This window comes from Diadema antillarum, unplaced genomic scaffold (genome assembly GCF_040938485.1).
Source record: "Diadema antillarum isolate AM-2024a unplaced genomic scaffold, OU_Dant_1.0 seq00000785_RagTag, whole genome shotgun sequence".
In the NCBI taxonomy this organism is placed as follows: domain Eukaryota; kingdom Metazoa; phylum Echinodermata; class Echinoidea; order Diadematoida; family Diadematidae; genus Diadema; species Diadema antillarum.
The window spans coordinates 83,754-111,046 of record NW_027271673.1 but is presented as its reverse complement, the minus strand read 5'-3'; the positions used below and the strand labels follow the sequence as shown (position 1 = coordinate 111,046).

General features: G+C 40.0%; 2 protein-coding genes across 2 annotated transcripts; both read right to left on the bottom strand.

Moving 5' to 3' along the window:
- Positions 1–4,389: 4,389 nt before the first annotated feature.
- On the bottom strand, positions 4,390–5,823 carry LOC139739158 (paraneoplastic antigen Ma3-like). The gene has a single exon (XM_071649772.1). The coding sequence runs from the start codon at positions 5,821–5,823 to the stop codon at positions 4,390–4,392; it is 1,434 nt and encodes a 477-aa protein (XP_071505873.1).
- Positions 5,824–24,767: 18,944 nt separating this feature from the next.
- Positions 24,768–27,293, bottom strand: LOC139739153 (uncharacterized). Its single transcript, XM_071649768.1, has one exon. It carries the CDS (start codon positions 27,212–27,214, stop codon positions 26,222–26,224), a length of 993 nt encoding a protein of 330 aa, XP_071505869.1. The 5' UTR covers positions 27,215–27,293; the 3' UTR covers positions 24,768–26,221.

Genomic DNA, 27,293 nt, shown 5'->3' with positions numbered 1-27,293 from the left:
CCATGCTCTCCCCTCTCAAATCGGGGACTGCATCATCCGTTGTTGATCTACCAGAACCACTGGATGCACTTGTGGCATCTATGCTGATGTCACCGCCAGCCTGATTCTCTAAGTCTGAATCGGTTATTGTCTCCTCAGTAATGGGGTCAGGGGATGAAACGGAACCGCCGGAAACACCTGTGTCACTCATCACATCAGCTGTGTTGACCTTTTCAGGGATCTCGCTGGTAGTCTCAGAGGGAATACTGGGAGGTAGGGAGGGGACAAACTCTGGCGCATTTACATTAAGTCCTGAATGGGGGCGGTTAAAGTGCCTCCGTACATCGAAAAGCAGCGTAATTTCTTCGTCACTTGAGTCTGAACTATCAGACTCTTCCTCCCTCGGAGGGGCAATGGACTTTTTGGAACGGGTCCGATCAGCTGGACTCCTTTTCTTACCTGGTTTCTGGGTCTCTGAGTTATGGGCTGGGGCATCATTCAAGTACTCTATGGGTAGGAGAAGGTTGCGGTGTAGGGTGCGTGTCCTACCAACCCCACCTTCAGGTGCAACTTCGTAAACCGGCATATCAGGGTTAAGTTGCTTTGTGATGACATAAGGGTTGGCATACCATCTATCCGCCAGCTTCTGTTTTCCTGTCAGTCCAACATTCCTAACTAGGACGCGATCGCCATGCTTCAGACCATTGGCTCGCACTTTCGCATCATAGCGGACCTTGTTGGCACTGGCAGACTTGCCGGATGCAGTTGACGCAAGTTTATACGCCCGCGTAAGTTGATCGCGCAAACCACTGACGTACTTCACGTGGTCAGTCCCAGTGAAGTTGTCAGGGCTAGTGCCAAATCGCAGATCAACAGGCAGTCTAGCTTCCCTACCGAACATGAGGAAATAAGGCGAGAAGCCAGTACTATCATTCTTTGAACAATTGTAAGCGTGTACAAGTGCACTTACGTACTTGCTCCAATTCGCCTTCTTCTCCTCCTCCAGGGTCCCTAGCATGTCCAGTAGTGTTCTGTTGAAACGCTCAGGCTGAGGGTCTCCCTGGGGATGGTGAGGAGTTGTCCTTGATTTCTTAATGCCAAGGAGCCTTGACAGCTCATGGATCACTTTGCTCTCAAAGTCCCTACCTTGATCAGAATGAAGGCGCTGGGGCAGACCATAATGTACAAAGAAGTTCTCCCACAGGACCTTGGCGACAGTGGCAGCAGTCTGATCCTTCGTGGGGAAGGCTTGTGCGTATCGTGTGTAGTGATCCGTCACTACCAAGATAGACTTCTTATTCGAGCGGTCTGGTTCTAGGGAGAGAAAGTCCATGCAGACCAGCTCCAGGGGGCTGGTTGTGTGAATACTCACCAATGGGGCTGCTGGCTTTGGAGGAGTCTTTCTTGCCACACAGCGAGGGCAATGTTTGACCCATTCCGTGATGTCAGCACTCATCTTTGGCCAGTAGAACCTGTCTCTAGCCAACGCTATGGACTTCTCGATTCCAAGGTGGCCAACACTGTCGTGTATGCCCCTCATTGCCTCGACACGGCGCTGGGCAGGCAATACTAACTGGTGATGGCGGTTCCCTAAGGAGTCAGTGAAAGTTCTGTAGAGGACTCCTTTGCACAGAACTAGCCTGTCGAACTCGCGGAGTATCAGGGCAGCCTCTCTTGAAAGGCCAGTATAAGACTGCGGCCGGTCACCACGTTCAACAAAATCCCTGACTAGTTTCAGTTGGGGATCTGCCTTTTGAGCCTGTGCCCAGTCTACTACATTCAGGTCTGAGCCCTTCGCATACAGACCTGGGATAGACTCTGCACTGGCACACAGGGTCTCAACGTATGGCTGGCTTCTATGAGGAGAGTTGGCTGAAACATAATGCGTCTGACAGAAGGCAGAGAATGTGGACACTTTCTCACCTGAGTCTGACGTCTCATGCAGCCTTGCCTCCAGATCACTAATCTTGCACTGCTGGCGATCCTCAAACTCCTAGTCGAGGCTGGGAGGATGTGGTTTCCGCGACAGCGCATCTGCTTCAATGTTCGTCTTTCCTGGCTTATAATGGATGGAAAAATCAAAGCAGGAGAGTGCAGCAAGCCATCTATGTCCTGTGGCATCGAGTTTTGCCGACGTCAGGACATATGTTAGTGGGTTATTATCTGTCATAACCCGTGTACCTTTTGCTGCATACAAGTAATCCCTGAATTTGTCGGTGACTGCCCACTTAAGAGCAAGAAATTCCAGCTTGTGGGCTGGATAGTTCTTCTCACTGTGGGACAGTCCCCGACTTCCATATGCCACTGGACGAAGCTTACCTCCATGATCTTGATACAGGACACCACCCAGTCCATCACGGCTGGCATCAACATGGAGCACAAAAGGCTTTGACAGGTCTGCGAAGGCTAAGACTGGTGCTGTGACCAGACAGTGCTTCAAAGCCTGAAAAGCCCTCTCACACTCCTCAGTCCAAGCATCACCAAGGGGGTCACTTGCCTTTCGGGCATCCGGGCTCGGAACTTTCTTTGGAGGTGGACGTCCTCGCTTCCTGGGGTAAACGCACCCACTTGTAAGTGCGTTCAAAGGGCGGGAAATCTTGGCATAGTCCTTTATGAATCGCCGGTAATAGCCAGCGAATCCCAAGAAAGACTTGACATGCCTCACTGTCTGTGGCCTGGGCCAGGTTCTTACATCGGCCACTTTGTCTGGATCTGTCTGTACCCCAGCCTCGGAGACTACATGGCCAAGGTACCTAACCGACTGACAGCAAAATTGGCATTTTTCTGGGGATACCTTCAAGCCAAATTGCTGCAGCCTATCCAGCACCCTAGCCAGGCGTTCCTCCATTTCCTCCAGCGTCTTGGAGAAGATTATCAGGTCATCCATGTACACCAACACCTCTAACATGTTCAGACCTGACATGCACTTCTCCATCAGCCTCTGGAAGGTTGCTGGTGCTCCCTTCACCCCTTGGGGCATACGCTCGAACTGGTAAAACCCCAAAGGACAAGTGAAGGCCGTCTTCTCCATGTCAGATTCATGCATCGGGATTTGATAGAATCCCGACTTTAAGTCGATAACAGAAAACCATTTACTGCCACTCAGGGAATCAATGGCCTCCTGTATCAGGGGCACTGTGTACTGGTCGGGAATGGTACGAGAATTGAGTGTACGGTAGTCGACGCACATTCTCAAAGTACCATTCTTTTTCCGAACCAGCACAATTGGAGAGGCATAGGGACTCTTAGACTCCTTAATTATGTTGTTCTCCAACAGCTGTTGAAGATGTTGCTGCAAGTCCCTAAGATCAGAGGGAGGCACCCTCCGAGACCTCTCACGGAATGGTGTGTCATCGTTAACACGAATCTGATGCTCCGCATAGCCTGTACTGCCTAGGTCAAATTCATGCCTGGAGAACACATCACTCCTCTGCCTGCACTGATTGAGCAGCCTTTCTTTCCACTCCGGGGAAATCGGGCCCCAATTGATGGGCAGCTCACTAACGTCAACTTGAGGGGAAGGGGTGTTATCGCCTACATTAGCACCTACTTGGGAATGGGTTGCCTCGGTGTAACTGTGAGGCTGGGTAGGAAAACTACTAGGGGTAGGGAAACACTTGTCGGGGACATAGGCATCTACTATTGGGCAGTTGCCAGGGACAGTGATAGACTCAGGGCTACTATTGGTCACCAGCACCCTTACCTTTCCAATCGCACCACCTGACAATTTTTGTACTCCTGGGGCTATGTGTAACCCACTTGGAAGTCTGCTGTGGGGATTGGACTCTACGAAAACAGTCATTTCTTCTTTCAGGGGATTCCTAATTTGGGCGGTCATTACCAATTTGGAGTGGGGAGGTATTTGCGTGCTATGTCCTTTCTTGGTCCTAGCAGTGCCCAATTTGCCATCAGGGGATACCTTCTCTTGTTTTGATATACTGGCATAGATATCCCTGCAAGTCGCACTAATCTGCAATGACTGGGCGAAGCGTGCTCCAGCCATCCTCCTACAAGATTCAAAACAGTGCCTGAAAAGTCCTGAATTAGTGCCAATAATCACTCTATGGTCACAGGGACGCTGGGGGTCTGGTACTACAAGAGCCAATGTACTAAACTCAGTCCCTGTGCCAGCAAATGACCGTTCAAAACCTATGTTGACGTAAGCCCAACCCAGATAGGGCATAGTCCCATCTCCTCCATGGTACAGGACTAGGTCACTCAGTCCATGCAATTCCCTATCTAGTGTGTCGAAAAGGCTCTTGTGTATAAGAGTGACCTGAGACCCACTATCAAGAAGGCATTTTGTCTCCTTTCCATCTATCCAACATTTTGGGTTGATAGCATCTCCTACTAAACCTTCAGGAACATCGTTCTTGGAAACCTCAACTTTAGAAACAAATGGGGGAGAATCTAATTTTGGGGCCCCTGGTTTCCCCTTCCCAGGCGCCCTTTCTCGTTTCCCTGGTTGCCAAGGATGTAGTTGACAAGTCTTTTACTCAGTACGTCAGGGGGAACAGAATTTTGGCAATTTCTACTGATATGGCCCTCCTCTCCACACTTGAAGCAAACAACACCAGTATTACTCTGCTGGGACGACTGAGATTTGGGGTGATTTTTGGTGGGTTGGGGTGCTGGTGGAGATACTGGCTGGGGAAGGACATTGGGTAGAGGGGCTGTTTGTGGTGGTAGAATAGAGGGCTCTACCTTACGGTGGGCAGCCTGCTTTGGCTTTGTGCTGACAGGGGGTCTTGGGGCAGACAGAGATTTCTTCACCCTCTCCTCTTCTTCCTGCTTCCTCACCGAAGACAGGAGTTCCAGGGAGGACGGTGGTTTCTCCAGGCGCTCCCTGAGCTGTAGGTTTACTAGGAGCATTTCATGGTAGAGAATGCCCCTGATGAATTGTCGCAGTCTCACCTTGTTGGCGTCATGTGGCTTGACAACTCCTCGCCTAACCACATGGCGCATGACTTCCTGTAAGCGAGAAAGATACTCAGAGGGAGACTCACCTTCAGCCTGGACTGTCTGATGAAATCTGACAAACAGTTCATCATCTGTGTCAGTATCGCCAAAAGCCAGATCCAGAGCCCTGAGGTAGTCTGCAGAGCAGGCCTGGGGATTCTCACGCCTAAGGTCTGTAATGATGCTTGACGCAGGCGGACGCAATGACTCACGAATGCGCTTGCGCCGCTCAGCATCATCCAGAGTCTGCCACTCCTCCATCTGGCTCTCAACGTGCTCTATCCAGATGGGGTAGCTATCCTCATCACGCGCTGCTGTCTTTGCACCGGAGAAGCATCGCATTTTCCGATACCCTGTGGTCAGCCCACACCGTGCTAGTGAAGCTGCTAAAATTGGGATGTCTCGATCAGGGAAGGACATGGATGGTTCACTGATACCAGGGGAAGGGGGTGGAAGGTTGTTAGTAGTAGGGATGTCTTGAGACTGGACTTCCTGAGCTCTACGTCCTGCTTTTCTCCATTCCCTAACTAAACCTCTCTCCCTCAGGTCCTTGACACTGACCTTATTTCCTCTGACTGGTTCTAATCCGTCTAACCTCACTACTCTGCACATAGTCTCACCATCTACTGGAATGACAATCTGTGCCTGTAATCCTAACATAGCGACTGCATCTTCGAATTCACACAGGAGCAATGTTTCCCCTGTATCGGGATCATCCCGTCTTAACACCTCAAGTAATGTGGGATATAACTCTGACAGTGCCAGTGCAAACACCTCTGTTGGCACAGTCTTTATACCTGTTGCAAGTAGGAGGGCATTCTCTACTCTAATCTCCTCCTTCTTGCACCAATCCTGACCAATCTGCTTCAAACTTTTACCTGCCATCGCTTTGTTTCCTGCACACGAGTGTTGGCTCTTTGGTACAATAGAACGAAAATGGTGAATGTAACAGTAACAATCAACAATGATAACCAAGACTCAGTTTCGGTAACATGTGTCACCAAACAAATGCAATTATACAATTAAGAAACAATTATAGCTCCCGGACAAGCCCCCAATTTATGTAACCCGAATGTTACACCCCCGAGTTCATAAATAAAGAATATCACACCTGGGATTAAGTTTTGACAAAATAATCCAATGACAAACTTTATTAGCTTGTTTGTCGTTCAACAAAGTACATCATTCAATTCAATTTGTTCACAGACTCAATTGTAACCTTTGTTACATTAGCATAACAAAATATTTGCCAGTGTATGACGATAATTCGACTCGTTGCTGTCTCTTTGTCTCTCTCGCCGGTTATCCTGTCGACGAGCCCAGAGCAGTCGCAAACCAGTCGTACACGGTAGCTGATGCAATGCTCAGTAGCCGTCAGTCACGCTGAACCAAGCAAAGGCTGGCCAAAGCTCTCGTCCAAATATGTATCTAGTCAAAAGAGGTTATAAGACACAGGACTTTCCTAATATTGTGTCTCTCTGATCAATAATATCTCCTCGGGAGTATGGAAGTCCACTCCAAAATCTGATCCGATACATTGTCTTTACTTTACTTTACATGCCTCATAAACATATATGAGCGCATTAGACAATACAGATACAAATTCCAGTCACATACATTCAAATGTTTGTCAATTCATTTTGACATACAGGTGCTAAATACGGTCAGAATAACTTCTCTTCAGTTAAACATTTTCAGCATCCTGAATTATATCCAACACTGCTGCCACAAATAAAGCTTTGATCTATCTGATCGACTGGCAGTATAGTTGCTTCATCTGGGGTCGACAAATATTGTGACTCCGATTCAAATATTATAGTTTGAGTGGAAATAACGCTCCACGCACACAATAATTACACTGAGCAGTTGTACACTATACCACGCATGTACTGTTAACATGTATACATTGTAAAAAGCATGAATATATATGACATTCACAATCGCACTATTCCCCACATAATTCTTTGCAAGGTTTTTCACTTCTAGCGACTAGTTCTCCCCCTCTAGAATTAAACATTCCACAATTCAATAGTGCAGTGACCTCTGCCACTCACAGCTAACGGTCAGTGGACATAAATCTGTCAGTCCAGACGAGGGGGGGGGGTGCTGCTGCACATTGTAGACCTCAATGTTTACGAGCATAGCCTCACTTTCTTTGAGTGTGAGGGTCTACAGGGCATTTCAATATGTATGCAATCAAATTAACATCTGACTTCTAATTCCAAGTCAGTTTCCCAATTTTGTCTGTCTAATAATGAACTTGAGTGTGTGCGTAATCATGTCCATACATAAAACATTCAAAGCGCAAATACCTTGAAGTGCATTGCAATATATCTTCAAATAATATACAAGCATCAATCATCGATCATCAATTTGCATTCCATAACAATAACTTCGGAATCTGTATACATGATATCAGAGTCTCTCAATACGCAATCTCCAAATATATTGTTTGGAGTTCATAATTACAAACACTCTCCAATGCAATACACATTATGAAAAATACAATGACTTACCTAGTCAAAAGAGCCAACACTCGTTTTCACTACAAGTTGCTCCACACGGCAGTCAGTGGATGTACGTGCCACAATCTGTTGTATCACAGGCACATAAAACTTGTATATAACAGTACAGCTGATGCTTGTAAGGTTTTACCAGTGTTTTGTGGTAAACCTCTCAGCAGATAATATATGTGTGAGAAAACTTTCTGGATCACACAGTCGATGTAACAAGCAAAGTGGATGCAGGCCTCAAAGCGCTGGCAGGAAGCAGATATGCCTATTTACTCCAAAGCTATGGGCTTTTATACTTTTCTGTCTCTATGTAAAATGTTAATATTACAAACTTTCTCGAGAAAATCAGAAACTTCCAGGAAGTTAACTGACCAGCAGAAATTTCATTGGTTCATGTTTCTATGACATCATTCAAAGTCTGCCTCATTGGCTAGAGGTCACTCATTCCCCTTGACTTCCAGGAACATTACTGACGTACTGACCATCCACTTGGCCAGACAAAGTCTTAACATTGACCAAGGGCAGTAACGACAGGCTTTCCAGTCACTCTCAAGCCTTCTGGCTACAGGGCTTTAAAGTTGCACTCCTGTGACCTTGGTCACTAGAGCTGCTGCCTAACCAGCATAGCTATATAACACACTGTTTATACTCATGCAAACACTGATCTAGTTAACATACTAGACAAATCATATATCAGAATCATATAAGCACTCAATTAGAATATAGAGACATAATTATATCTCATTTGCATAAATGATGTATTAAACATAACCACTGCACATACATATCTCTTATGCTGAAGTGCGTGGATCACACTTTGTTCTGAACACATGACATATCAAATAATAATCTTGCAAACAATCATATACTTTCAGCCATTGATAACATAATTATATCAAAGCAGTATCTGTAATACACAATGTAACACAGGTAGAGTATTTAAATCTATTAATGTATGGAGCTACTCTACTTTAAGGCACACGCAGAGCTAGCCTAAACAGTTCATTGGAAATGGGGGGGGGGGGGCAGAGAAATGGGAAGGGAAAGGAATAAGAGAGGACAGAATTTGGGCTAGACGTGCACTCTACGTCATTGTCACAGAAAATGTTGGTCTACAGTTAGAACCAGTCCACTCTGTATAGGCTTTGCCCATGGTAGGACACTATCTCTATATCCCAAAGCAACTACTACTTTGTCCCAGCAAGAATGACCTTCCTCTTCTGAGAAATGGTCCTTTCGTTTCTCTTGATGTGCCTACACACCAACAAAAGGGAGGGGTGCTTAAAACAATATCCCTAGACTGGCTAGCTTGCTCTCACCTTGAGTTTTATTACACCTACATAGTCTAACACCAGCAGGGGCAATACACACAGGCTTACAATTGGACATTGGCTACTGGGGTCAAAGGCTGAAGGGGAAATCTTAAGACTAATCTTGGGGGTTACTAGTGCACTGATCGAGGGGTTGTTGGAAAACAGGTGGGGTACGGACGTCAGAGGAGGGATGAATGGAGGAGGTGGTGATAACAGTGACCATGGGTTTTCCAAGGAAGTAGGAATCTAGTCTGATGACATTTCTGGAGAAATCTTAGTAACCCAAATTTTGGTGGGGTTACAGATATTTCATGATGGCGTGCCGTCAACATATTTCATGTTTGTTTGGAAATTTGTTATTTTTAGATATTACAGGTAAAAGCATATTCCCTTACAAAAATATATCGGGATGAACATTTGCTCTTTTTTATTTTGAGTCATTTTAAGGCACGTCTTATATTTGTATTGAAAGATTATATACAGCTTGTATATTTGTTTTCATTTCTGTATATGAAATATGAGAGTTGACATTATTTACTTGCTGATTTGAATATTCATTACGACTGGTCAAAAATATTTTCTGAAAATTTCTGAAATTTACGAATGTCATAACTTCCTTTTTTGCACTTTAGTGATTTTAGTTTCATATACCGTTGTAAGTTGTTCATATTATATTTTCATATACAGTTGCACATAATTCTTACTATGATTATAGTCTTTTTAGATCACACTCTTATTGCTTTGTTTAGATTACATCTTTCTTGGAAGACATAGAGTGGCAGCAGATACTGAAGTGGACTGCTGATCAATCTAAAAGGCATAGAACAATCAATGATGACAAAAGGCACCTTCTCCACCTTGTTCACCATTATCTCCGACGTAGCAGCGACAGACGGCATAATGAAGTTGTTCGCATCAAAACAGATGATCAGATTTCTACGGTATAAGTAAAATGTACTCTGTAATTGATAATTATAATGTATACATTAATCAAAAGTCTCCATGAAACCATTGCAAATTTGTAAGGTTAATATTGTGCTAATAGCCTAACTCGTAAAGATATTTCAAAATAAAACAAATAAAGATCTAGCTTAATCCACCTCATACAAAACCCTGCATTATTTTACCGTGCTTAGAACTCATTGAATACAATGTTGATTCCAACGTATGTGTGTAATTATTATTATTATGGCTATTATCATTATTGCATTCATATTACCTACTACCTAAGGAGTGGGTTGACATATGAACAAATGATACATTTCAGTAGGCCACAGACCAGATATGATGATGATGATGATGATCCACAGCATTTGTATGGCGGCGCCATATATCTGCTATAGAAACATTCAAAGGCGCAGACTCCTCAAAGACAGATAGCAATGACAATGAATGCCAAGTGAAAAATGTGAGTTTTGAGTGAGGCTTTGAAGTGATCCAGTTTGTCAATTTCACGGAGGAAAGATGGGAGGGAGTTCGATAGACGAGGAGCAATAGAGGAAAATGCTCGGTCTCCGTATCCCTTGAGATGTGTAATGGGCATATGGAGAGTAAAGGCCAGATGAATGAAGGCCAGGGCGAGGCTGACGCTGCTTGATGAGGGAAGACAGGTCTCCTGGGGCCAGACCATGAAGGAATGGCCTTAAAAGTGAGCAGCAAGAACTTGAAATCAATTCTGTTCTTGATGGGAAGCCAATGCAGCTCAGCCAGGACAAGGGCGATGTGATCATACTTCCTCAGCCCGGTTAGCAAGAGTGCTGCTGCATTCTGTACCGCTTGAAGTCTGTTCAAGATATGGATTAGAATGCATATTTTAGTTACCGGAATAAAGACGGGTAGCTGGTTTACTCAAATATATTCTTCTCCCTTTACTGCATAAACATGCAAACACACAGATTCGAAGTCACCTAGAAGAGTTCATTAAGCGGGCAAACGAGAAGACACAGGGTTGCCACCGTCAAAATGACCTGCTCTTGGCCCTCTTCTGTGCTGCTTCTCTGGCCGGGATGGCTAATGGCGAACAACGGGAAGAATGCACCAAGATACTCTCACAACCAGACAAGTACCAAACAGTCACCACGGAAGATTTACCACCATTTGTGAGAAATATTCTACTTCCTATCCTCCCATATGGCATCCCATAAGACCTTCTTGTAATTTGTATTTAAATAAGGACGTTCTGTGGGTCATGTACTTATGGATACTGCAAGAAATAGATTATGGGCAAACCGTAGACAACCGCGTCGGCACAATTTTCATTAACGCTTTCCTAATAACTATGATCTTAGGCTATCAGAATCTGCTCGTTTTCGGGTCTTGGCTCTTGGACTAAAGTACATGTATGTGATCTGTGATAATTAATGAAGTAAATTCTCCGTGTAGCAGGTCCACAAGCTATATCGCCCCTTTAGTCATATCTATTTTCATGAAATGTGAGACCCCTCAACCCATGAAAGAGCTTCTCTAAGTACCACAAATTTGACACACCACCATTAGGCCATGAGTTACATGGATATGTCATTACATATCATGTTTACTGATACGTGGAATTCAAATTTAGAGGTTTAACTTTATTATATTGCTGAAAATGTACTTCACAAGATATGTTGTCGAGCTAGGCTTTTTTCTTTAAATTGAAGGTACAATCAGTAAACGTAAAAGTAAAAGTAAAAGTTACAATTTTAAAACGTTTAATTAGCCTACACACAAAAAAAAACCCTTATTCCACTTTATCGATACTTTGGAGGAAACCAAGTTTGCTGAATTCACTGAACTCTTTAACCTTGAATGCTTAACCCAAGATAGAGTTAGCCATGCAGAACATTTCCTTGTTCCTGACCCGTGTATGAAGTAAAATGATTAATAGTTTATACTTTTTAGTAGAACTATTTATTGAAGATCAGAAAATACATTTATGAAATAGAGTAAAATTGGGGGCAACGGTCATGACGGTCGAAGTACATACACAAATTACTGTAGAAAAATTTTTGCACCAGCTCTACACTATTTTAATAGCCGCAATTTTGGTGTCTCTGACGCTGGTGCAGGTCACGAGGCCAATCGTCATACAGAATATGAGTCGCACAGCTTACGAGTTAGACACTAAAGTGAACAAGGCCCGTGAGATCGACATCAAGTAAGCTGGGCCCACAAGCTCGATAATAGGTGAAAGGCCCACGGGATTTTACTTAGATATATGGCAGTGAACGAACACTTTTGCAACAACCGTTACTTGACATATGTAAAGTAATGTATGTTATACAAATTCGATACATTTTTTCAGAAGCCGTGCACAGTCATGACCTCAAAATGACACTGTACCAGGCTTCACTCACTGTAACCTGTAATATGTTAATTTGAGTTTGGGAATATTTTTGAACGTTTAAAATTCATACATAAATTGACAATATACCGAATTATGTTAACATATATAATATATATATATATATATATATATATATATATATATATATATATTATATATATATATATGAAGAGTTTGTTCGCAAAAACCGATAAGTCCGTTTTTGAAGATTTTGAAGTACGGTCTCTGTCATAAAGTACAAAATAATACCTTTTAAATATGGTCACTACATATTATAAAGGTACATTCTTAAAGTTATGGTCAAAAGAAGCAAAAATGTTCTTATTATTCTTTTTATTTTTCTTGATCTTTAATCGCAAATATATCCATTTGGCAAATATGGACTTATCGGTTTTTGCAAACAAACTCTTCATATATATATATATATATATATATTGAAACAAGAAAGGGAAAACACGAGCAAAGAGAGTTAAGGGTTTGGGACGAACACCGATCTAGGGCTTTCAATAGGTCAGTCGGTAGAGCACCGGTCTAGTAATCCGGAGGTCTCCGGTTCGAATCCCGATGAAAACCCATTTTCTTTGCTCAAACTTTTCGCCATATATATATATACATGTATATAATTATATATATAAACATATATGTAGAGAGAGAGAGAGAGAGAGAGAGAGAGAGAGAGCAACAGGGTCTTTTCACTAATATCCTTCCCCTGAGGCTAAAATACTTTATTCCGGCTTTATTTCTTTGTTAATCTGTTTCAACTTTCAAAGCATTCGACACTAAAAAAAAATGAGATGCAAGAATCATGTTCTGCATGCATATTTTTTTTATTGTTATTATTTAAGTGTAGGCAATATAGTCAGAATTCCAGAGATCTACGTCCTACTTCTGACAATGAGAGTAGTAACATCACGTGTTTATATACGGGCCAAAAAAAAAAGTTGTAATGCTTTATACCATGGTTATTAAACTAGATCACACTTTTATTAGGCCACTACTGAAATATGAAAATACAACCTGTAACACAATGTGGACGTTTGAATAAGTAGTATAGCATTAAACTATACAATAAACCCAGGATCAATACTTAAATTGTTCATGCTTTTACTTATTCGCATTATTCCTTTTTTTTTCGTTTTAGATGATCTCTTTTGAATATTCGTGATCGATATAGAAACCAAATGTATATAGAGTTTTTACGACTTTATGACGTCCTTACTACGTCTTTATGACGTCTTTTATGACCAAACGCAAAGCGTTTAGAAAAGTAGAATTCATATCATATGAAAACATGAAAATCAAAAGAAAATACTGTACTATTTTAATGCCTTTTATCTACAACTGTAGTTAAACTTTTTTTGGTTAATTTCCAAACTGTAGATAGTCTCTTATGAAAATTCATGCTCGACATGAATACGAACAGAAATAAAATTCCGACTGGAATTAACCTGTGTGAAATTTCCACATAGGTTCATTGGTTTTAAGTAAAAAGCAGTTTGTTATTCTCTCTCTCTCTCTCTCTCTCTCTCTCTCTCTGTCTCACACACAAACAAACAATTACAAATGATCTTAATGATTTTGTATTTTTCTCTCATTGGCTTCCAAGGCCAAGATTATTTCAGATTCTTAACCTGGCACGTTTTAGTATTCCAGTTCATACAATAATGTCACTTCATTTCATTTCACACATGCATGTTCACATGCATGTTTTTTTTTTCATTTCCAATCAAACACAGGTAATACAATTGGACATGATTACATATATTGGAACATAATAATACAGATTGGTTCTTGAAAGAACTTCATGGAAATGAAAATTGAGGGGCTGCTAAAAAGCGAACTTGTATAGATTGCAGTCCCCTCACTTACGTTACATTACTACAACACATTAATTATTTATGACTTTATAACACAATACAACGATACATGTACCGTACAAGCTAATCATTGAAAATATACAGTTTTCATTCAATCTAATCGGATGGTTACATGAAGTATACGCTTTCACATGTATACACATACACATACACACACACATACACACACACATACACATACACATACACATACACATACACATACACACAGACATAGACATACACATACACATACACATACACACAAGCACACACACATACACACATGTTTACATCCACTTACATTGTGCACACACAGAAGAGAGTAGGGAAAGAGAGAGAGAGGGAGGGAGAGAGGGGGAGTAGAGAGAGCGAAGGGCAGATCAGCATTCTCGATGCAGGGTGAAGAAAAAAGAACAACAATTCCAAACAGTCAAACCAATCATGGGTAACATATGAGCTAATCAAAAATTTCTTTAAATTACTAGAGAATGATTTCAAACTAATGGAATCCTTTATATTTTTCTCAAGGGAATTTCAAAATTTTGGGCCACTGTAGATAAACGTGGATTTTGTAAATAGAGTTCGGGTAAGGGGCAAATGATACTCATCTGTTTGACGAGTGGGGTATTTATGAATATTTTTATTCTTTTTAAACATATTTTCAAAAACTAAAGGAAGTGAATTATCATAAAAAACAAACAAACACACAAACAAACAAACAAACAAACAAACAAACAAACAAACGAACGAAAAAAAAAACCTCGAGATTCCGAGCGCGATCGCTATCCCCTTAATTTGGGGCGTCTGAACGGTTGCAAAATACGAGCACCCCGACACTTATACAGGCATGCTAACCTGGAAACATTAAACTGCACATTACTTGAATATGAGAACAATCTGAAGCAAATAATTTTCACACAACAATAGATATATAATGTACTCTTAAATGAATCCCCCAAGGATTGGAACAATCATTCCCCAGTATTCCCACTAATTCCCACTGGTCAGTTACTAGCCATCCCTTTTAACGAACATGAATGCTTTTGATATGAAATTGAACGAGAAAACAAAGAATGTCAGCTGGAAACACTGTATTCATTTTGATTAAATGTATAATGATTTCTGCGATGATGTCATTTCTTAGGTGACCGAGGATTCTCCAACTGCTGGAAGCTATCGTTCGTTGGTGCTTGAATACCTGTTCGTCTGTTTGTTTTGGGCTGAACTTTATGCATCACGTCAACGGAAAGAATGGCCTCTGGTTATCGAGAAGGCTTTCCAGTAAGTAATGATCTACACGAGGTTTTTGGAGGTGAGGAATGTCATACTAGGGAATTCTCAGGTAAACATACTAGTCATGGATGCAAATACATCCTAGAGGTCATTTTTTGTCTCTTACCAGGCTTGGCGATACGGACGGGTGCAATTAACTCCGTGATAATACCCAAAGGCTTTTGAAATCGTTACAGTCATCTTAGGCTACGGTCACAACTCAGAGCGGCGACCGACCGATTTGTAGCCTGCTCGGTCGCTGCTGAAATTTTGGCACCGCCCAGCAGTTTTTGGAGATGCTGAGCAGGCTCTAAAACCATAGCGATGGCCGAGCAGTGCCCCGTCGATTTCCCGTCGGTCACCGATCGATTTTCAGAAAAATTTTGGCGAAATATGGAGATCTGCAACGCGCAGACTCCGAGCATTCACCGAGCGATGCCCCATCGGCAACTGGACGATCTCCCACCGGTCACCGGCCGATTTTTACAAAATCGCCCAGCGACTGTCGGATGATCGATAGGTCATCTACCGGTGACCCGTAGGCGTACCGACGGCCACCGGCCGGTCTCTGCCGGAAATTTCTCACGAGCTACCTGTTTTCATTAATGTACCTATGTGATTTGTGATGTGTTCATTAATCAATCAATTAAGATAAAACTCGAGGCGAAAGAATTAAGAGTTAAATTATCAACTAACAAACCTCAGCTATGTGATACCACAGATAACTAGAAATTAGGAAATAAAACAAAAGGGAGGAACACTCAAGATGGAACAAAGATTAGAATAGATTAGATTTTTCCAGAATATCTTCAAACAATCTCCAAAATATCTTTTATATTTTATACTATTTTTCTATTCCTATTTAATCTTATATTTTGATTTTCCCCACCTCTTGTCATTCACTTTTTCTTCAATCAATAGGCCTTAAATGAATGATAAGGTAACCAAACCATATTTTACTACGTCAACGTATCAACACTAACTTTTAGCTTTCATCTCTTTTGCTCCAAAGTGGTTGCCTGTGACTGCCATGTCCCTCATGTTGGTTGCCGAGATGTTGAGATGCTGAGATGTTGGTGGGGTTTCTTTGGCTTTTATTCCTCCCCCTACTTCTTCCACATAGCGTTAGATTATCTTCTCCATCTCGTCCCTGGTTTCCTTCAGTGCTTCTGTCATTTTTATCTGAACATTTTTAGTCCCTAAGTCGCTCGACGGCGACCGCTCGATCTATTCTCTTGATTTTCTTCTGTGCTGTTGTCATTTTTGTCTCTATGATTTGTGTCCCCTAAATCGCTCGGCAGCGACCGCTCGATTAGGTCAGTGCGTGGGCGGTTGCCGCTCGGACACCGAGCGTATTTTGGGCAGCGAGTGAAAACTGAAATTTTAACTCCGTGCTAAAACTTCAGCGGCTACCGACCATGTGCCGACCGATGCCCCAAAAATCAGTGGCGCCTGGTCGGTCACCGGTCGGTCCCCGGTCGTTGTCCTACCGGTTTTGACCGGGCATCGGTCGGTCGTTGCTGAAGTTTTAACGCGGAGTTAAAATTTCAGCGGTGACCGACCAGTTTTCAATGGCTGCCCAAAATACGCTCGGTGTCCGAGCGGCAACCGCCCAGGCACTGACCTTATCGAGCGGTCGCCGCCGAGCGATTTAGGAAACAAAAATAATAGAGACAAAATGACAAAAGCATAGAAGAAAACCAAAGGCATAGATCGAAAGGTTACCGTCGAGCGATTTAGGGACTAAAAATAATACAGATGAAATGACAAAAGCACTGAAGGAAACCAGTGACGAGATGGGGAAGAGAAGCCAGGGCAATGTGGAAGAAGCAGGGGGAGGGATAGAGGCAAGGAAACCCCACCAACATCTCAGCATCTCAACATCTCGGCAACCAACATGAGGAACATGGAAGACAGGGAAAACCACTTTGGGGCAAAAGAGATGAACGCTTTCAAGATAAATTTGTACACAAACTCATTATCTCTATAACAATTTGTTCGTCTTTCTGCGATTCAATAAATTGGAGTGCACTTAGAGAATCACTAAAAATAACAGCTCCAGTAATCATAGTTCCGCTCTGTAGATTGCAGTAAAGTCTTGCATTCTTTTTGATTCGGTGTATAAATATGTACTCTGGAACATAAAAAGAGGCAGCTACTTTACAGTTGTCTGGCGTTTTAGATTCATCTGTATAAATATGTAGGTCATCATTCCATTTGGTATAAATCAATTCTAAACTACTTTGTCTCAGAAACTCTTGCTTTTTTGCCGTCCTTGTACTAAGCCATTTCTTAAGGGATGGTTTGAAATGTCATCAAAGCGCTTACGCGCAGACTCCGAGCATTCACCGAGCGATGCCCCATCGGCAACTGGACGATCTCCCACCGGTCACCGGCCGATTTTTACAAAATCGCCCAGCGACTGACGGATGATCGATAGGTCATCTACCGGTGACCCGTAGGCGTACCGACGGCCACCGGCCGGTCTCTGCCGGAAATTTCTCACGAGCTACCTGTGTTCATTAATGTTCCTATGTGATTTGTGATGTGTTCATTAATCAATCAATTAAGATAAAACTCGAGGCGAAAGAATTAAGAGTTAAATTATCAACTAACAAACCTCAGCTATGTGATACCACAGATAACTAGAAATTAGGAAATAAAACAAAAGGGAGGAACACTCAAGATGGAACAAAGATTGGAATAGATTAGATAGATTAGATTTATGCTAAAACTTTTAGAATATTAAACATCTTTTTTACATCTTAAGGCTACATCCTGTAGGATGCAGCTACATCCACGTCAATCTCTTGTCGAGAGATTGACACATCCACGTCGAGATTGCTACATCCACGTCAATCTCTTGTCGAAAATAACCCCAAAATATCGATACTGATCAGCCGGTTTGAGTTTGGTGCCTTCTAAATACAAACTGAGATTAACATCTTTCACTCCACGGGAGAAAAGAACAGGTGTTGTTTTCTGATGGGAAATTTCGAGCTCCTATGAAGAAAACCACGTTTTCAGAACATTCAAATAAGATTGAAGTTCGAGGTTCATTTCTCGGAGGTCATTTCTTGAAGTCCAAATGACACAGTCATCAGTATATAAAGGGTGAATTTTATTTGAAATCGATAAAGGTACTTCACGTAACATTAGATTAAATAGCATCGGACTTAATATACTTCCTTGAGGAAGTACGCTTTCAGAGTAAAAAGGATCGGATTTGACATGTCCTAATTTCACGAAAAATGACCGATGGTCTAAGAAGTTTCTGATGAAGTGTTAAATATTTTCTCGTAAACATAGCCTTCTTTATTTCACAATGAGACCAATAGTCCATAGGGTATTATAAACTCTTTCTAGGTCAATAAAAAGTAAGAGCGATTTTACACATGTTTCGAGATTTCTTAGAATGTTATTTTCCAGATGAACTATATTGTCAAGATTCCCTCTACTTTTTTTTGAAACCATGTCGAAAATTTGCCAAGAGTGTATGTTTTTCAATGAACTCCTGTAATCTATTTTCACTAGTGATTCCAATATCTTCATAAAACAGGATGTGAGGGCAATTGCACGGTAAGAAGACACTTATGTGGATTTTACCATATTTCAGAAGGGGAACCAAAATCGAATGTTTGCAAGGATTTGGGATCACACCTGTTTCCCATGTTAAATTGATTAATTTCAGTAATGATTTTTTTTTTCAAAGATAGAGGTAGGTTTTTGTGGACATCGTAGCCTATTCCGTCTTCACCAGGAGATGCTTTTCTTGTCATGCAAAACTTTTTTCTAGTTCTTTCATCTGAAAAGGGTCATTTCTTACCAAAGGGCATATTTTCTCATCCCCAAAAGTAGGATATCATAAACTCTTCTTCTATCTCTTTATTTTTCTTACAATCCTCTTTCGCCTTACCGATTGATGAGAAAAATTTTCCAAATTCATTAGCTTTACCATTATCGGGAATAATTTCCTTGCCTGCCACTTTTAAAATTGGGGTATTTTGAGTATTATTTGGGATTCCGTTAACATTTTTGATGAATTTCCACATAAAAGATATAGACGTTGACCGATTCATCTTTGAATAAAGATACTGGGAATAATCAATCTTTGCCTGTCGAATCACCCGTTGAGCTTCTGCTTTTTTCTTTTTATAAATAACTAGATTTGACTGAGACCAAAATTTTAGGGAAGTCTATTTTTCTTTTTTCAATCTATTTCTCTCTTTTTCTATGCGAGAGCACTACTTTGTCCACCACGGGACTGGCTTTTGCAAAAACTTTCTATTTTGTTTCACTCCTACTGTCCTATCAAGTATGATTCTAAGATTCTTAAGAAAAGATTCATAAAAATCTATAACACTCATACATCCTCGTAGATATTAGTGTGGTTTTCACACTTTATCTTAAACATATTCCAATTCATGTTTTTCATATTCCATGTGACATTTTGATCTAATTCTCTGTGTATAAAATTATCCCCCATATGTAACTCAATGAGTACAGGAAAATGATCGCCACCAAATCTGTTTGGAAGAACCATCCAGTTGCAGTGGTCTCCTAACGACGAGGAAACAATGGATAAATCTAAACATGAGGTTTTACCTGAATGAGGGTCTAGTCTTGTACCTGACCCGTCATTCAAAATAACCCAATCATGTTGTAAAACAAAATCTTCGATTAACTTTCCATTTTTGTCTGTTTTACAACTACCCCAAATTCGGTTGTGTGAATTAAAGTCTCCCACTATCAAAAGTTTAGAAGGGTCTTTTATGTTAGTCACGAGTAAATCCATTATTTCCTGGTTCAACCCTCTACATGGGTTAGGAAAATTGACCACATTTAATGAGATATCTCCTAATGAATTATAAATATTTTATATCCTTAGCCCGACAAATTGTATAATCATAATATGTAGAATCATGTTTATATAGTACACCCTCCTCTATTTTGGGAGTCTCTGTTCTTACTAATACAAAAGTAGTTTGGTATATTTACAAAATTAGAATAATTAAACCACGTTTCTTGAACTCATTTCAAATGAAAAATACTATCACATTTACTTACATAATTTATTGAATCTATTCATGTCCATGTCCACTCATCCCTTGCGCATTCCATTGAAGGACGAGGAAGACAGACATTACAACGTGAAATCAAGTGTGTTCTAATTCGCCATTTTTAAATACACTGGCTACAACTGCCTTTATCAAAAGGCGAATGTCCTCTTCAGATTTGTCCTGGGTAAGATTCAAATCAAGGAACATGTAATGATGCTTTTACCAAGAAATTTTCCTCCGTGCATATTTCTTCCTGGGTAATTCTAAAAGGGTGGTTTTCTGTAGGAAAAACTGGTGTCTCCTGATGAGTCTGGTTTTGGCTTTGGGGGAGTGATCGTGTTTGTTGCGAAGGAGGTGGGGGTTATTCGCAATTTTCTGTCTGTGGATTGCTCAGATTCTTGTCAGAATCGACTTTTGCCCTATTTTGTAATGGATGTTCAGTGACCGTACGTTCAGCTGGCTTTTGAAATGTAACATTGTCTTTATTGAAAGGTTTATTTATTCATATCACATCTCGTAGCCCAAGGGCTAAATTGCGTGTAATATAACATAAAATATGTACATACAAATTCAAACATTCAGACAATTACAAAATAAAGCATTTACACGTGTGATAGAAATAAGTGGGAAAATATCATAATTACAGAAATCAATAAGTTGAGCATTATGCAAGATAAGAACATATTCCGCATTTGTCAAAACAAACAGAATTACACAAAAAATACTGTGACGACTGATTTGCCTCTACTCCATTAAAACCACAAAACATCATACACAAAACATCAGGTTTACATGACTGATAAATAAAAGGTATTTCGAAATGTGATTGCACAACCCCAAATATAATTAAATCACTGTTTTTACATTTCATAACAAAATTTCATTCTGATGGCTGAGTTATCAAATATGACTTATATACCCTACATATAGCACTCTCAACCGACCCTTCCAAAGCCCCGTAACTCACATTCTTCTTTAAACATCATCAAAATAACATCAAATTCACAGAAAAATTCGTCTAACTGTACAAAAGTATGGATACAAATTTCATATTTCTCCATTCAGAATTTGCAGAAATATGGGGAAAAGATAACGTTGTGAGAGTGATTCTCAACGTAAGTATCAATACGGATGAGATGTGGAGTAGAGATACGAGAGGAATAGGGGGAGAAGGAGAGATAAAGATAGGAATAAGTAGATATGTGTATACAATACATATACGGGTGTACACAATACACACAAATACACAGTCATTTGCATGTACACACAACGAACCTTTCTAAGGGGGGGGGGCAGAGTTAAAAAAATAACATATTTATGTTCTACATATAGCTTTCTCAGTAAAACAAATATCATAAACCACATCTGATTTTAATAGATATTTTTTTTTCTTTTACAAATTTATTTATTTCCTCTTCATTATACAACATAACATACAAAATCATATTACAAATCATGTTTTGTTTGACAAATTAACAACAACAACAACAACAACAACAACAACAACAACAACAGTAAAAGATGGGTATCAAACTCTTCAACAATTGAACAATATCCTAAAGATACAGTCAGCTCTCGTTACAATAAACTCCTTGGGCCCAGCGAAATCACCGTGATCTTGTCACTTTTGAAACCTTGCCGTATCCAGGGCGCAAATACCTCTGAATAGGAAAATTTTCAAACCCTGGGACCCCCAAAAAACTACCCCATCACGTCGGGGTTCTGCCATATGGATATTCTTTATCACGAGAGTCGACTGTATGTTCTTCTACAATGACCTAAAAAATATTTTCTACAGGGGACCATTTCTTATAATGAAAATTTAATTTGTTTGTTCGTTTTGCAATGTTGGATTCTATATATCGGATATTAACAATAAATGCTGTCAATCCATGAAATTTCACACCTGTATCTTTGCATCTCTGAATATATATGTACCTTTTGTATAACAATATTACATGATTCAATAAACTCCTGTGGGGCCCTTTCCAGTCTTTGATGAATCCAAACATTACTCTAATTCTTGTACAATCCTCTAATTTGACATGAAAGATCGTACCAATTTCATCCACAAATTTTTGAAGTAATTCTTTGGCAGCTTTACAATCAAAAAACAGATGTACAGGGGTCTCAGCACATGACTTACAAAGCGTACACAACTCTGATTCTGATATTTTCATCTTAAACAATCTTTCATTTGTGTAAAGTATATTATGCGACAACTTGAACTGAAATTCTCTCAATTTTACTTCAATTGTACATGTAAATGGCAACATATATATTTGTGTCCAATCTTCTGGTTGAATTCCATACTTGCCAGCAAAAAACTGTTTCGCAAACAGGTCTTGATTTAATCTCTTTTAAAAATTCCTCATATATTGGTTTTGATTTCACATTTTGTAACCGTGAAATAATAAGATCCTTTTGTTTTTGAGCCACTTCTTCTTTCCAAAACATCTCCAATAGGAGTGTATTGAAGGAACATTTCGAGTATTTTTGAACAGAGTCTACAATTGCCATATACATCATATTATATTTGCTTGGCACTCCTTTCCTTAACCAAAATTCAAAATCAATGAGCCGTCCATCAATACTAAATATTTGATATATATAACATAAACCTGCTTCAAAAAACGGCCTGCAGAATATTGAGTGCTTATCAATCAAAATATTCTGGTTATTCCATACTGGTTGTTGTAGGATGTCTGCTTGGCTATTTTCATCACCAATAAAATCCTCATGTATGTTTGTCTTTAACCATATTTGTAAAATATTCTCATAGAATGGAGGGATACCCCTCTTATCAATAGTTTCAAGGGAATAATTACTTTGAAACACTAGAATTCCACCAAGCCTTTTTAAGAAATAATCTCCCAATAGCACCCATTGATGGTTACGATTTCCATAATATCTTTTAACCCACTTAACTAACTGCGTATCAATCATACATTGTAAATTGGGGAATTTGAGACCACCCTCAGCATATTGTGCATACATAGTTGACCTTGAAATCTTATCTGGGCCATTCCATAAAAATGAAAACATTAACTTCTCTACTTCTTTCACAAAATCTTGAGGAATTTCAATGTTTGACATCAAATAAATTATCTTAGACATAATAAATGTTTTCAAAATTTGAATTTTACCAATTAACGTTAAATTACGATTTTTCCAAATAAAAAATGTTCTCTTAATCTCACCCAATCGATCTTCAAAGTTTCTTCGGATTGCTTCTTTTTTGTCATATGAAAACCAGATTCCAAGAATTCTAAGACCATTGTCTGTCCACTTTATCATCTGTGGCTTTTCTTTCGATAGTCTATCATTTCCTATCCACATTCCTTCTGATTTGCTTCGGTTGAGGCAAAGGCCTGATATCTCAGAAAATTCTTGAAAGCTTTCTAGTAATACTGATAATGATTCTGTATCCTTACAAAAACATGTTATATCATCAGCGTAAGCTGTATATTTAATCTGTTTTCCGAGCATCTCCATTCCAATAATATTTGGATTATTTAACAATCTCATTAGATATATCTCGAGCCCTAATATGAATAAAAGGGGGGCAAGGGGGTCGCCTTGGCGAACACCCCTTCCAATTTCAAAATAACCAGTGGTAAAGCCATTTATCAATACACAGCTATTTATACCTGCATGCAATGTTCTCACCCATTGTATCATTGACGGACCAAAATTAAGACATTCTAAACACTGTAATAAATACCTATGACTGAGTGAATCAAATGCTTTGGTAAGATCTAATGCTAACACAATTCCAGATACATTGTTGGCATCTGCATAAAACATTAAATCTGAAATCAGTCTTATACCTTCACCTATATATCTGCCTTTAATAAATGCTGTTTGCTGAGGATTTATCAAATTACCAATAATTTTGGACATACGTTTCGCTAAACATTTAGAAAGTATCTTTGCATCCACATTTATTAAAGTGATTGGTCGCCAATTGCCCAATAATCTCTTATCTTTATTGGATTTAGGAATCAATTTAATTATTCCTTGCCTCTGTGACACGGACATACTTCCTTTTTCAAAAGCATGATTAAATGATCCTATTAGTTCTTTAGAAATCAAAGGCCAAAATGTCTCATAAAATTCCACCGATAAGCCATCATTACCAGGTGTTTTATTTTTTGACATCCCAAGGAGGACTTCCCTTGCCTCTTCATGTGTTATCAGGCCTTCACAAGAGGCCTTTTCATCTTCCGTGAGGTGTTTTAAGCAGGAACTTTTTATGTAATCATAACTCACTTTGTCAGACACTGTATCCCTGTTTTCAAACTGTTTACCAAAAGATTTCATCACAAAATTTCGTATATGATGGGGATGTTCAATAAGTTCCTCACCTGTATCTAATACATCTATGTTTGTACTCTGTGCTTGTGTCTTTTCCAATGATAAAAAATATTTTGTACTCTTCTCTCCTTTCTCGTACCAGGTACATCTTGGACGTAATATGGCCCCCTCTGCTAAATAATTGTACATGCAGTTAAGTTCCTGTTCAATTTTCTCTTTCTTATCCCATTTTTGCTCATTCATTTCTGTCGGGTCCATGTCATTTATTATTTTCAATTCTTGTTCTAATTCTTTTCTTCTAATTTCTTTTATATTTTTCTTCCTTTTAGAAAATGTGATTGTAAATTCTCGTATTTTGAATTTTAACCAATCCCATAATTTTCCTTTATCATTTTTATCTTCCCATTCATTTACCCACATCTCATAATGTCCCTTTAAATTTTCAACATACTCAACATCACTAAGTAAACTGTTATTAAACTTCCAATAAGATGGGCCCACAGTGTACTCTTTAATTCTCAGATGTAAATTCACAAAATCATGATCTGACAAAACACAGGGGACCATATCACAATCTGTCACCATATTTTGTACAGACTCATGGATTAACCAGAAATCCAGTCTTGACTGAACACAAGGATTGGAGCGTCTCCAAGTAAATCGTCTTAATAACGGGTTCTTGTCTCTCCAGATATCTATTACATGATAAACGTTTTTAATATTTTCTATTATTTCACAAGAGTGCTTCCAAGTGGACTTCATATTACCGCCCTCTCGGTCCAATGCCAAATTTTGAATAAAATTAAAATCTCCCCCTATTAATATTGTCTGTTCAGCATCATAATATTCTTGTATAGTCAAGTCTACAGCTTTAAAAAAATGCATGTGGTCTTTTTCATTATTTGGTGCATATACATTACATATCATAAATTTTTTTCCATATACTTCCATTTTAACCAACAAAAATCTCCCGTTAGAATCTTTCACTGTCTCTATCAATTTTATATGTGGGGTTTTCCGAAATATGATACACACTCCCCTACTAGAGGAGGTTCCATGACTGAATACAATATCGGCTCTTAATTGGTTCTTCCATAAACTTTCATCCTTATCAGTCGAATGGGTTTCCTGTAATAAAATAATATCCTTTTTTAATTTGGATAAAAAACAAAAATATTTTTTCCTGGCTTTAAAGTCCCCTAGCCCATTAACATTATGGGTCATTAACTTCAGATCCTTATACATATTTCACAAGTAGGTAACCTTGTAAATTCTTATGACCCACCATGATCAAGACAAAACAGACAACAAAACATTGGCAATGAAAAAAACACACATACAATTTGCATGAAATCGAATAAAACATAATCACAAGGAATCCAAGTGCCCCTGGGCATCTTCACAGTTATTTTTTCCTCAGGTTGGCAAAAACAAATGATTTTCCTTATCACTTAATCACATGAATAGTGTATCTTGTCTTCGGAGATATCAACTGTTAATATACTGCTGGCATGACAGGGTGCCGACTGCTGAGCTATCGCAGTCGTGTCAAGAGTTTTTCAAAGTATTTCGTATTTTGTTAGACCATTGTCTACTGTGCAAAAGCAAACTGCCAATATCCATTCTATCTTGTGGTGTGCTGCTTGTACTCCACTTCTTTTCCGCTCTCAGTCTCCCTGTAAAACAATCGCGCCGGATATTTGAAGTACACCTTTCGCTTTGGGTCCTCCTCTTTCAGCTTTCGTTTCAGTGGCAGCAATTTCCTCCTGCTTTCTCGCACTTCTACCGGCAGCATCTCATCGACAAATATCTGGTGATCCTTTCCGTTGTGCTGAAAAGGCCTCTCCTTCAAATATCTGCGGGCACTGCTGATCACTGTTTGTCTGGTTGTGTATCTACTGAAAGCTACCACAACTGGGCGAGGAGGGCCGGGTTTTGGCCTGATGCGGCCTGTGCGATGAGCTCTTTCAATGCTCACTTCACCTTCCATTTGCATATTTGACTTGGCAAATTCTTTGATCAATTGCTCACACTTCCCAGCGTTTTCAGCACCTTCAGGAAACCCGTAAAACACAGCCGTATTCCTCATCTCTCTCGCAGTGAGGTCAACAAGACGCTCTCTCAATTTCATATTCTCCTTTTCTTGCTTGTTTACTTGGTCCTGTAACTGTTTGATATCAAAACGGCACGACTCTTGCTCCTCTTTCAAGTTACTGATTTCTTTCTCATTTGTTTCAATCTTACCAAGAGCTGTGTCCAACCTGGATGTGAGATTGGAGTTCATTTCGTCTATCTTGTGGATAAGGGCCGCGAGTAGTTCATCTGTGGTTGACTTCTCCCCGTCTACTCGTCGTTTTTTCTCAAGCGAGGAGCGTGGAGGTGATTCCGCCGACGCGCCCGGGCTGGTTCCCTCCATATCTCGGTGAAGTGGTTTCACTACCGTGTGCACTGCCGAGTCAGTTAAGCCGTGTGCATTATCACTGTCACTGTGTTCTTGCGTAGCCTTCTCCGTAGTAGCGTCGCTAAAATCCATCTTAGGGTCAAAATCCTCCTTTTCCTTGAAATAATGGGAGATTGTAACGACTCCTTGTTCTAAGCTCCTTTTTCTCGATGTCATTTTGACTTTTCAAACTGTAATAGGCGAAATGAGCTGCAATTTTATTTCCTCCTAATGCCTCCGTAACACTCAGGCACGT

What these genes read in the sequence shown, in the direction of transcription:
- LOC139739158 (XM_071649772.1), bottom strand. Translation starts at nt 5,823, where the DNA reads ATGGCAGGTAAAAGTTTGAAGCAGATTGGTCAGGATTGGTGCAAGAAG.
- LOC139739153 (XM_071649768.1), bottom strand. Translation starts at nt 27,214, where the DNA reads ATGACATCGAGAAAAAGGAGCTTAGAACAAGGAGTCGTTACAATCTCC.